The sequence below is a fragment of the Lampris incognitus genome, chromosome 2 (genome assembly GCF_029633865.1).
Source record: "Lampris incognitus isolate fLamInc1 chromosome 2, fLamInc1.hap2, whole genome shotgun sequence".
Lineage (NCBI taxonomy): Eukaryota > Metazoa > Chordata > Actinopteri > Lampriformes > Lampridae > Lampris > Lampris incognitus.
In genome coordinates this window covers 115796325-115808772 of record NC_079212.1, presented here as the reverse complement: position 1 = coordinate 115808772, position 12448 = coordinate 115796325, and the positions used below count along the sequence as shown (strand labels likewise).

Sequence of the window (12448 nt, the reverse complement as noted above, 5' to 3'; positions counted from 1 at the left end):
AAGTAATGGTTTACCAACGTACGCTATGTTTTCCTAATGGTTTAGAAAAAATAGTTACTTAAATATGCTTTTTGAATCAAGTACATGGATTTGTGTTGAGCTAGCAAAACAAGCATTTCATGATGAGAATAAGTGTAAACATACTTTCCATATGACAAATTTGAAACATGTCTCTTCTTGGAGTTTGGAAAAAAAAACATGACAGCTAAAAAAATAAGCTAAAATCATGGTATCACTTCCTGAATTTGTGTAAATGCTTTGTAGTTGCATAAATTTCAATGTGTGGATTTCACTCCTCTCCACTCATGTGTATCCACACTGTAATTGACAGGAATATAAGTGAGTTTTCTCAAAAAGCCAACAAAGCAGATTCCTCATGTTCATTCTGTCAACATAAGGACTTTTAAAATTTGGTGAGACAGAAAATCCTCAGTCAAAGTAACCCCTCTTCAGAAACCCCTACGTTTAGGAAATGGGTGGTGCAGTGGTTAACACTGTCGCCACACAGCAAAAAAGTCCTGGGTTCAAACCCCGGGGTTGTCCAGCCTTGGGGGTCATCCCAGGCTGTCCTCTGTGTGCAGTTTGCATGTTCTCCCCATGTCTGCAATGGGTTTTCTCCAGGTGCTCCAGTTTCCCCCACCATTAAAAAAGACATGCATGTTAGGGTTAGTACTCCTGTCTGTGCCCTTGACCGAGGCATGGCAAAACGAACTGGAGTTGGTCCCTGGGCACTGCACAGTGGCTGCCCACTGCTCCTAGCTACACAGCTAGGATGGGTTAAATGCAGAGCATAATTTCCCTACTGGGATCGATAAAGTGTCTCAAAATCAAAAAATTGTATTTTGGAGCTGCAATACACTGGACAGCAGCATAACACAAGGTTGTTTTCATGTGCGAGCACATGTTTTTTTGTGAGTGTTCATGTTATAAAGAAAACCAACCAAACCTATCATTTTTGTCCTCCAGGATCGTGTGCCGGACCAGGGCCAGTGGTGGAGAGAAGGTGGGCCAAGTGTCTGTGAAAGTGAGCGGGGGAGAGTTCGGACTGTCTGCCCAGAGATTCAGTTACCAGGTAATAAACAAAATGCAACAGTATGAAGCCCAATAACAGCAGAATATAGCAAAACATATATCACAATATTCATTGGTTGCCTTTATCTTTAATCCCATTTACATTTTACATGCTGAGAAAACAATGCAATCCTATTTAGAGCAGCTAGTCTTAATTCCTAGAAGAGATTGCATTTCTGGATTGCTTTACAATAATTAGAGCTAGAGCACCTGAATAATACGTCTCAATCCAGTTCAAAGGGTGATACCTTGACAAGATTTAAAGGTCATTTTTATTAGGGATCTGAAATTGTCCGTTTTGGCATTAATCTTCGGCTCATTTGTGTGAGTGAGTGGAGGAGATGGTGGTAATACCCCCCCCCCTTTGTTCATCCTCTTTGTTTCCCTGGAGGACCCTTTTGTGATGGGAGTGTCACCAGAGCGAGGGCCCAAAGCAGGAGGGACATCCTTGACCATTACTGGCCGCAACCTGCAGACCGGCCGTCCCACTGACCTTGCCATCACAGTGGGAGGGGTGTCCTGCAACATGTGAGTCACACACACACAAACACAAAAGGCCAATCAACATACTACATGGGGGTGAGCGCATGCATTATATACATGTTTATACACATAGAACACATTTCACACACAATCATGTGCCCACATGCAAACACCTTACCCAGCCTTTAATACACTGTGTATGAGGAGAAAAAGCCACGTGTGTTCTTTGTTTTAACATCTCTTCATCTTCATTGTTCACTTTCTCCTTCTCTGCTCCTGGCTCCTCCCCCCTCATGTCCTCCAGTGTGTTGGAGGTCGTGGAAGACAGTGTGGAGTGTGTGACGGGCAGCAGTAATCAGACAGGAGAGCAGCGGGTGACATTACATTATGGAAGCAGCCAGCGCCACCTCCACTCCTCAAACTACCACTACACCCCCAACCCCAACATCACCCATGCCAAACCAGCCAAGAGCATCCTCCGGTGTGTGTGTGTGTGTGTGTGTGTGTGTGTGTGTGTGTGTGTGTGTGCGTGTGCGTGTGCGTGTGCGTGTGCGTGCGTGCGTGCGTGCGTGCGTGGGACGTATATACTGGCATTATAAAAATTTGTATTTTCAGTCGTCACCTTGAACCAAATTTGCGGCATTCATTAGATAATCTTGTGACAGGAACCTCTAAAGAAATCACCAGAAAACGACTACCTAATCGATCATGGTTCTCTACAAACCATGTGACAGTGGCGCCTTTCCACTTTGGTAGTCTTCAGGAGGAAATTACACAAAAACAATCATACATTTCATATTATGGTCTCCATATAGAATCCTGCCAAGCCTTTTTAAACTTGTATTAATCTTAAGGTAAGGTTTGGTGAGCACAAATACTGCTTCTCTATAGGCCCTTTTCACAAACATGGTCAACACACTTGAGCTTTGTCTTTACACAGGGTAAAGATTGTGGTTTGCACCATTGCAGACTCTGTCACCTCCGATTCTGTCTGTGATCACTTCTTTTTTGTGTTTCAGTATAGCCAATCGCACAACACAGGTGTTGAAATTGACATATCTTTCTGTTTCTGTTGTCAGATGACTGCAGGACTGTAAAAAGTGGTTTTGATCAGGGGTCACAAAATATTAACCGCACAGGAATTGCCATTAGCAAGCTAGCATTTTGTAACCCTCGATTTAATCGCTTTTTTGTACTCGTGCAATTGAACAGGAACAAAAAGATGTAGCAATGACTACACTTGTATTGTGTGATTAGCTATATTGAAATGCAAAATAAGCGATTACAGGGAGAGCTGGGAGCAACAGAAAGTTAGCCTCTTAAACACTGATCGCCATGGTGTGAACTGATCTTTACCCTGCCGAGATGAGGCAAAAGTGCATAGGCCATGTTTGTGAGAGGGGCCTTTGCTGTCGTGATAGTTTCACACGTTCACACCTGGGAGCTTCCCAGTACAAACACATTACTTTACTGGAGCAGATGGGGGTTATTTGTGTTCGTGCAATCCACCACACTGGCAGTTATTTGGCGAGGATTTTTACTCAGACCTATTATTTGTTTTCTGCCTACCAAGATCATTGTATAGCCATGAAATGAAAACTTGTGATTTTTCTAAAAACTTTTCCTCTCCCCCAGTGGTGGTCGACTGATTTACGTATCCGGCCATAATCTAGACGTGGTGCAGGAGCCCAGGATGGTGGTGACCATCTCTCCCTTTGAGTCCATCAGTCAGACCCAAAGGAAGAGGAAGAAGAGAGGGAGCTATCGAGAGAGAGAGCTCGGCAGGGAGAGAGCACTGAGGAGGCAACCCAGGATGGTCCCTGACCAAGACTGTCACCTAGGACCACACTGCTCTGTCAAACAGGTAGGTGTGTGAGTATGTTTGTGTGTGTCTGTATGTGTGATATCCCTCCAAAACTAAAGATCAGTTGTCATCAAACCTTTACCAAACCACATTACTCTCCCCATCTATCAGTATATGGAGCGGTGTGAAGTCAACTCCTCCTCCCTGATCCTGTGCCGCTCCCCGATGGTTGACACCTCCATCTGGGGGTCAAAGGTCACAGTAGAGTTCCTGCTAGACAATCTGCAGTTTGACTTTAGAAACCTCAACTCCCAGGCTTTTACCTACGAGCCCAACCCCATCCTGCATCCTCTCAACCAGCAGGAGCCACACAAGGCCTACCGCTACAACCCTGGGAGCTTCATCCAGCTGGAGGTGAGATCAAGACCAAACACAGGGAGTCATTGTGGAGTGGCTAAATTTTACTAAGTAAAGCACTGATAGAAACTCTGGTGGCTTCAACCAGTTTTCTAGGGTTAAAATAGAGTAAGACAAGTGGTTAAGCCTGTTGACTACTAAACTTGTTCTGAATAAACACGACGTTTATCTTCAGTGAAACCGACTTTATTCACTCCATTTCTTCACGATACCAAGCGACCAGCAACTTGCTCTCAGCATCAGCACCACCACAACTGCGCATGACAAGAGACTCCCGCCTAGAAGGGGCAATACACTGCACATGCATAACCTGACCAGAAGGGGAGCTGTCCTCCATTACATTAACTAAATAGGGATGCATAGGGATAACAACATGTTAACAATCTCATTCTCTTTTTTTAAAGAAATAAACAGAAAACAAAAAATGAAATTCACAGCGTGAATTATGGAACATACATTTCCAGAGAAATCAACATGTCATGGAAACATTTGAGAACAAAATCAATTGTCCGTCCAACACCCTTTTAACCCAGGTCCCATTGTCCTTTACAGAGTGCCTTTAAGAGCACAAGAGCCGATGCTCCTTTCTTTGTGAGACAGTCAGCGAGTTGAGTTTTCGTGTCTGACCAACGCACCTCCTTGATCTTCTTGCTTTGTATGAGTTCTTTAATGCTACTGATTTCCAGCCTAAGTCTTTTCTCTGTGACTTGCTTTGTAGACTTGAGAGCATCATACAGAGAGTGGTTATCAGTCACACAGAGCACGGAGGGAGCATTCAGTTCAGCATTGCCAGTAGTTAGTTCAGAAAATAGTGTGGCCAGAAACATTGCATTGTCTACTCCATCTGACATAGCGAGAGTTTCCCCTGCGAGTGTACTGCGGACCACACGTCTGATTTTCTTAGAGTGCCAGCTGAGTGGGGAAAACTTCCCTCTTTCTCCCATAAGTGTTATCAAAGTACCTCCCTGTGAACCTCCATCAGGGAGGTTCCCAAACGAAGCATCACTGAATACTATCAAGTTCAAAGCATCAGTGTTTCCCAGATGTTGGAATCTGAGTGTTACCTTTTCAGATTTAAGCTTACGGATAACCTTATTAGCCTCATGAATAGATTGTACTGTTGCCCCTTTTATATTAGAAGCCAAACAACACGAGTCAAACATAACATCAGGTCTTGTTTGTTTAGCAACCCATAGGATTTGTCCTATTTTTGACCGTAGCTGCTCTCTTTCAGTGTCATTAAGGGGCTCACTTCTCTGTGTGGCCCGACCTGCTTGAATGGGTATAGGCTGCAGATTGTCAACGCAACTTTGTTGGTGTACCTGTACCTCACCGTTTACCGTTACAAAATCCATTCCTACATAAGAAAACTTTTCATGCTCCTCACGACCAACCTTAAACACAGATTTCAGTTGCGGGATTACGTTTGATGAAAAGTTTGATGTGCCTGCCCAGAGAAAATCATCTACATGACATGCAAGCACCCCAGTGACCTTACATTGCTCATCCAACCGATAAAATATTGCTGGATCCACCTGAGACACTCTACCACCAATAGTCTGCATGATTTCCTTCACTTTGTTGTACCAATATAGTGATGCGTCTGCAAGTCCATAAACACATTTCTTAAGTTTCCATACAACATGTTCACAGCCTGCTTCTGTAGGGGGGCGGATATAAATATCCCTGGATAGCTCCATACCCTGTAAAAATGCCGATTTGATGTCCATAGAATGCACTTCCCACTGGTTTTGACATATCACTGATAACATAAGTCTAAGTGAATCAGTAGCACATGTAGGGGAATCCTTTTGTAGCTCTTGAATATTTATCTCTTCAAAACCTCTGGCAACCAGTCGTGCTTTAGGCACAATACCCTTAGGTGTTTCTTTAAGACTACAAACCCATCTAGTAGAGATACATTTCTGACCTGCATCTTTAACTACCTCGAAGACATTATTATTGTGCCAGTTCTTTATTTCTTCCTGTTTAGCTGCATCAAATGAGATGTCTTTCGTTATAAGTACATCAGCTTCTCTGTCTGTATCTATGTGAAGATTATCAACTTCTGAGATATCAACTGATACCTTTTGCCCATCACTTCCATTATTCTCTAGATGTTGCATGTTATACCATGTTTTATATTTCCCTGTAGCTTTGCCTGCTCTCCCCAAGACTCTTGCTCTAAGTAGAGTATTGTCACCTCTGTTCATATATTTTACAGTCTGTCCTGTTTTTAAACTCATACCTGCAGAGGGGACAGGATTATCATGTGCATTAGGCTTATGGGCCATTTCAGTTTGTGCAACATTACTTTCAGGTAACTCATTCTCTCTATTTTGTTCACTGGCTAAATCATCAGCTACATTGTTTATACCTTGTTCATCATTTCCTGTTTCTGTGTCTTGTTGATCATTTACTGTTTCAGCATCATTTTCATTTTGTACCATTTGTTCTTCATTAACCCTTGTGTTCACCTTGGAAAGTCTAGAGTGATGTACTCGCACTAAGATTCCACCATGCCTTACAAAAACAACAGCTCCATCCTGACCAATAACAATTCCTGGTCCTTTCCACTCATTGCATTCAGCTCGTTTGTAATACACCTTGTCACCCATGTCATATTTTTCATCTGTAGCTCTGAGCTGTTTACGTAGTGCTCGTCTTATCCTTTCTGAGCACTCTGCTTCAGTGAATGCTTTTCTAGCAGCATGTAGGGCCGAAATGTGCTCTCCTACTCTAGCACTCATAGTAGTACCCTCTAGTGCGGGTGGTTTATCAACCAGTACAGAAGGAAGGTTAGGATTCAAACCATACACAAGTTGACGTGGACTGTAGCCGTGCACATTATGCATACTGTTCTTAGCCATAAGAGCCCAGTCCAGGGCCGTTTCCCAGTCACAGCCACTTTCTCGCCTGACCTTCAGAATGATGTCGGTGAGGGTCTGATTATGCCTCTCCAGTAGTCCGTTGCTCCAGGGACTGTATCCCGCTGTTGTTTTCGTCTCAATGTTAAAGTTCTCAGCCATATCACGGAACTCTGCATTATTTAATTCTCCTCCGTTATCGCTGTAGAGCCTCTGGGGGGCGCTGTGGATTCCTATCCATGTATGAAGAAATGACTTGACGATCTCTGAGGACTTCTTGGTTTTTACAATGCTTCCTGCGCTGAACCTTGTGAATTGATCAATGATGTGGAGGTACCATACCCCTGGTTCCAACTCATGCAAATCTACTGCCACCGTTTCATTAAACGTTGAAGCAAGAGGCGAGCCCACAGCAGGCTTTGGCTTCATCTTGCTGTATCTCTGGCAAATATCACACTCCTGTACTATGTGCTGCAAAATCGTGTCACACTCTGTGTCTTTATTTCCAGAGCTATGGATGAGCCACTGTAGCCTCTCGGCGGAGGCGGGACCGAACTGTTTATGCAATTTCAGAAGAACTTTGTGTTTCTCATTTGCGGTCATATTTTCTGTGACTGTGAGGACCTCATCTTCATTCAGGCTGTTCTCTGGAGCCGTCAGTGCTTCAGTTTCTATTGGCTTTGTTTCTGTGCTCTTGTCTCTGATATCTATACAATAGTGTCCCGAGCTGGTTAATTCAAGAGGGATATTTTGATTAAACATCACAGCACTATCATTCTCCATATCCAAAATGGTCCCTGCCCTTTTCAGTGAAGTCTTACTCAGAAGCAGTGGGATATCAGCTTTAACTACTTCAGTTTCCACTTGACATTTTGTCTGTCCTATTTTTGCAGGCAGTTTCAGTATTTTGGAGGAATGTACTATATTCCCATCTCCAAAGCGAAATGGTCTGCTGCTTGGAATTTCACTTTGCGCTATCTGGTTCACTTGGCTTTGACTGAGGTCTGCGACAAAATTTTCCAACCACTTTTCTCCGCATACTGTGCGGGTACATGCAGTATCAATGATAGCTGTCCCTAACGACTCAGTCAGAAAGATCTCTGATGCTGATTCAGACAGCGAGGCTTTTGTAAACAATGTGTCCTCTACTTTTGCTGGCTCTTCAGTTAGCTTTACTGGCTCGCTATTCTTGTGGGGACAGTCCTTGGCCCAATGGAACGTGCTCTGACATACAGCACATTTTGATCGCCTACCGAACCTATCCAGTGGGTTAGTACCTTGTAACGGTGGCTTTTGTTGTCCAACCTGTGTTGTCTGTGACTCTTGTCCAGCTTGCTGCACAACGTTACTTGTTCGTTTAAATCTTCCTCGCGAGCGCTGCTCTGTGTAGAACACTTCATCTTTTACTTGTATGCCATTAGTCGCGTCGACTTGTATTTTCCCTCCAAAAATCCTCCTGAGCGCGGACTTCATTGCCGCAAACGTTAGATCCGTACACGCTGTCAGCGCCATTTGCCTACTCCTCTCGTCTAGACAAGCCGTATCCAAAAGTTTAAAAGCCAATACGGCATCGGGAAGAGTCATATCATACTTTTTCATTCTATTGTATCGCTGCTCAAAGTCAATCACATAGTCCGCCATGGACACAGAACTGTCCTTCTTGATACAGTCAAAATACGAATAAGCATCGTAAGCGCGGTCCCTCTCTTCTTTGAGAAACATTCCATCTAGTTTTGCAATTAAAACGTCCATACCCCCATCTGTATTCAAGTCTGCAGCGGGTATTTCCATGGCGATATCCCTTGCCCTTCCTTCAAGCCCCAGGACGACAGCAAGGGCCTGTTTCTTCTTATCCAGCTCAGTAACGAGCTTCCACATAGCAACTTCATTTTTCCAACTCTCGTACGGTCGGGACTCATCGAACTTCGGTGGAACTTTGTAGCTAGCAGAAGCCATTTTCTGCTAACCATCGACTGCTACCAATGTTGACTACTAAACTTGTTCTGAATAAACACGACGTTTATCTTCAGTGAAACCGACTTTATTCACTCCATTTCTTCACGATACCAAGCGACCAGCAACTTGCTCTCAGCATCAGCACCACCACAACTGCGCATGACAAGAGACTCCCGCCTAGAAGGGGCAATACACTGCACATGCATAACCTGACCAGAAGGGGAGCTGTCCTCCATTACATTAACTAAATAGGGATGCATAGGGATAACAACATGTTAACAAAGCCCACAGGTTTTACATGAAGGCCTACTGCTTTAACTGCAATTTCTTCACCTAGAGATGAGCAGTGGTGGTGTTTGTCGGGAATTGTGATCAAAGTGTAAACTAAATTGTTTTGAATTGTTACTTTAGTTTACATTTTGTCTTCTGTCTACTTTCAATGGTTGTGTTCCTTTGATTCATCATTTTCTCCAATACCCTGCTCCTCTCATTTCCTCTTATTTCCTTCTAGGGGGAGAACCTGGACCTGGCCATCAATAAGGATGAGGTGATTGTGTTAGTGGGGGAAGGGGTTTGTGCTGTGAAGACCCTGACCAGAAACCATCTGTACTGTGAGCCCCCGCCCCAGCAGCCCGCCCCTTACGGAAAGAAACGAGAGGGGACCGACAATCTGCCTGAATTTACTGTGAGTGCACTGCTACTAACCAGGTGCTTCCTTCTGAGAATATGGGCTATGTTGCCAGCAATCATACCAACATGTACCCTGGTTCTGCTGCATGACAGAAGTTAAGCAGTTGTGGGCTTGGCTAGTACTTGGATGGGAGACCTGTGAAAACTGAGTTGCTGCTGGAGGTGGGCCAGTAGGGGGCAGACTCCCCTTGGGTCCTGATAAGAAAAAAAAAAGTCCCACTGCAGTGAGAGGGACACTGTGCTGTAGGAGATGCTGTCTTATGGATGAGATGTTAAACTGAGGTCCTGACTTGCTGTGGTCATTAAAGAGCCCATGGCACTTATTGCAAAGAGTAGGGGGTTCCCCGGTGTCCTGGCAAAATTCCCAAGCTGGCTGTCTCCATCTGACCACCTAATCATCCCCCTATGTAATTCACTCAATAATTCCTCCCTCTCCACTTCAGTTATGTGTAGTGAGCGTTCTGGTAGAAAATGGGTGCTGTGCATCACCCAGGAGGGTGTTATACATTGGTGGTGGTTGAGGTGAGTTTCCCCCCTTCAATGTGAAACACTTTGGGTGTCTAGATCTACTACTACTTTCGGCTGCTCCCATTAGGGGTCGCCACAGCGGATCATCCGTTTCCATTTCTTCCTGTCTTCTGCGTCTTCCTCTGTCACACCAGCCACCTGCATGTCTTCCCTCACCACATCCATAAACCTCCTCTTTGGCCTTCCTCTTCTCCTCTTCCCTGGCAGCTCCATATTCAGCATCCTTCTCCCAATATACTCAGCATCTCTCCTCAACACATGTCCAAGCCATCTCAATCTTGCCTCTCTTGCTTTGTCTCCAAACCGTCCACCCTGAGCGGTCCCTCTAATATAATCATTCCTAATCCTGTCCTTCTTCGTTACTCCCAGTGAAAATCTTAGCATCTTCAACTCTGCCACCTCCAGCTGCCTCCTGTCTTTTCGTCAGTGCCACTGTCTCCAAACCATATAACATAGCTGGTCTCACAACCATCTTGTAAACTTTCCCTTTAACTCTTGCTGGTACCCTTCTGTCGCAAATCACTCCTGACACACTTCTCCACCCACTCCACCCTGCCTGCACTCTCTTTTTCACCTCTCTACTGCACTCCCCGTTACTTTGTACAGTTGACCCTAAGTATTTAAACTCAAATGCCTTTGTCACCTCTACTCCTTGCATCCTGACCATTCCACTGTCCTCTCTCTCATCCACGCATAGGTATTCCGTCTTGTTCCTACTGACTTTCATTCCTCTTCTCTCCAGTGCATACCTCCACCTCTCCAGGCTCTCCTCAACCTGCAACCTACTCTCACTACAGATCACAATGTCATCCGCGAACATCATCGTCCATGGAGACTCCTGCCTGATCTTGTCCGTCAACCTGTCCATCACCATTGCAAACAAGAAAGGGCTCAGAGCCAATCCTTGATGTAATCCGACCTCCACCTTGAACCCATCTGTCATTCCAACCGCACCTCACCATTGTCACACTTCCCTCATACGTATCCTGCACCACTCCTACATACTTCTCTGCAACTCCTGACTTCCTCATACAATACCACACCTCCTCTCTTGGCACTCTGTCATAAGCTTTCTCTAAATCTACAAAGACACAATGCAACTCTTTCTGGCCTTCTCTATACTTCTCAATCAACATTCTCAAAGCAAACATCCCATCTGTGGTGCTCTTTCGTGGCATGAAACCCTACTGCTGCTCGCTGATCGTCACCTCTCCTCTTAACCTAGCTTCTATTACTCTTTCCCAAATCTTCATGCTGTGGCTGATCAATTTTATACCTCTGTAGTTGTTACAGTTCTGCACATCGCCCTTGTTCTTGAAAATCGGTACCAGTATGTTTCTTCTCCACTCCTCAGGCATCCTCTCACTTTCCAGGATTGTATTAAACAATCTAGTTAAAACTCCACTGCCATCTCTCCTAAACATCTCCATGCCTCCACAGGTATGTCATCAGGACCAACTGCCTTTCCACTCTTCATCCTCTTCATAGCTGCCCTCACTTCCTCCTTGTTAATCCACTGAACTTCCTGATTCACTATCCCTACATCATCCAACCTTCTCTCTCTCTCATTTTCTTCATTCATCAGCCCCTCAAAGTATTCCTTCCACCTTCTAAGCACACTCTCCTCGCTTGTCAGCACATTTCCATCTCTATCCTTGATCGCCCTAACTTGCTGCACATCCTTTGCAGCTTGGTCCCTCTGTCTAGCCAATCGGTACAAGTCCTTTTCTCCCTCCTTAGTGTCTAACCTGTCATACAACTCACCATACGCCTTTTCCTTTGCCTTTGCCACCTCTCTTTTTGCTTTACGCTGCATCTCCTTGTACTCCTGTCTACTTTCTTCATCTCTCTTACTATCCCACTTCTTCTTTGCCAACCTTTTCCTCTGTATAATTTGCTGTACTTCCTCATTCCACCACCAAGTCTCCTTGTCTCCCTTCCTCTGTCCTGATGACACCAGTTACCTTCCTAGCTGTCTCCCTCACTATTTCTGCAGTGGTTGTCCAGCCATCTGGCAACTCTTCACTACCACCCAGTGCCTGTCTTACCTCCTCCCTGAACTCCACACAACAGTCTTCCTTCTTCAACTTCCACTATTTGATCTTCGGCTGTGTCTTCACTCGCTTCCTCTTCTTGGTCTCCAAAGTCCTCCTACAGACCACCATCCGATGCTGCCTAGCTACATTCTCCCCTGTCACCACCTTGCAGTCTCCAATCCCTTTTAGATGGCGTCTTATACATAAGATATAGTCCACCTATGTGCACTTTCCTCCACTCTTGTACGTCACCCTGTGTTCCTCCCTCTTCTTGAAATATGTATTCACCACAGCCATTTCCATCCTTTTCGCAAAATCAACCACCATCTGTCCTTCCACATTTCTCTTCTTGACTCCATACCTTCCCATCACCTCCTCATCACCTCTGTTTCCTTCACCAACATGTCCATTGAAGTCCGCTCCAATCACCACTCTCTCCTCCTTGGGTACCCTGTCCACCATGTCGTCCAACTCACTCCAGAATTCTTCTTTTTCATCCATCTCACACCTAACTTGCAGGGCATATGCGCTGATAACATTCAGCAATAAACCTTCAATTTCCAGCTTCATACTCATCACTCTGTCTGACACTCTCT

The 12448-nt window shown here is 44.8% G+C and overlaps 1 protein-coding gene across 1 annotated transcript in view; it reads left to right on the top strand.

Annotated features, from left to right (window-relative positions):
- plxnb1b (plexin b1b) overlaps window positions 1-12448 on the top strand; it is a 71014-nt gene that overhangs the window by 35953 nt on the left and 22613 nt on the right. The window contains exons 15-20 of the mRNA XM_056301354.1: window positions 967-1072; window positions 1463-1599; window positions 1859-2035; window positions 3190-3418; window positions 3530-3772; window positions 9110-9283. Coding sequence (XP_056157329.1) covers window positions 967-1072; window positions 1463-1599; window positions 1859-2035; window positions 3190-3418; window positions 3530-3772; window positions 9110-9283 — 1066 coding nt within the window. The remainder of the gene's footprint in view (window positions 1-966; window positions 1073-1462; window positions 1600-1858; window positions 2036-3189; window positions 3419-3529; window positions 3773-9109; window positions 9284-12448) is intronic.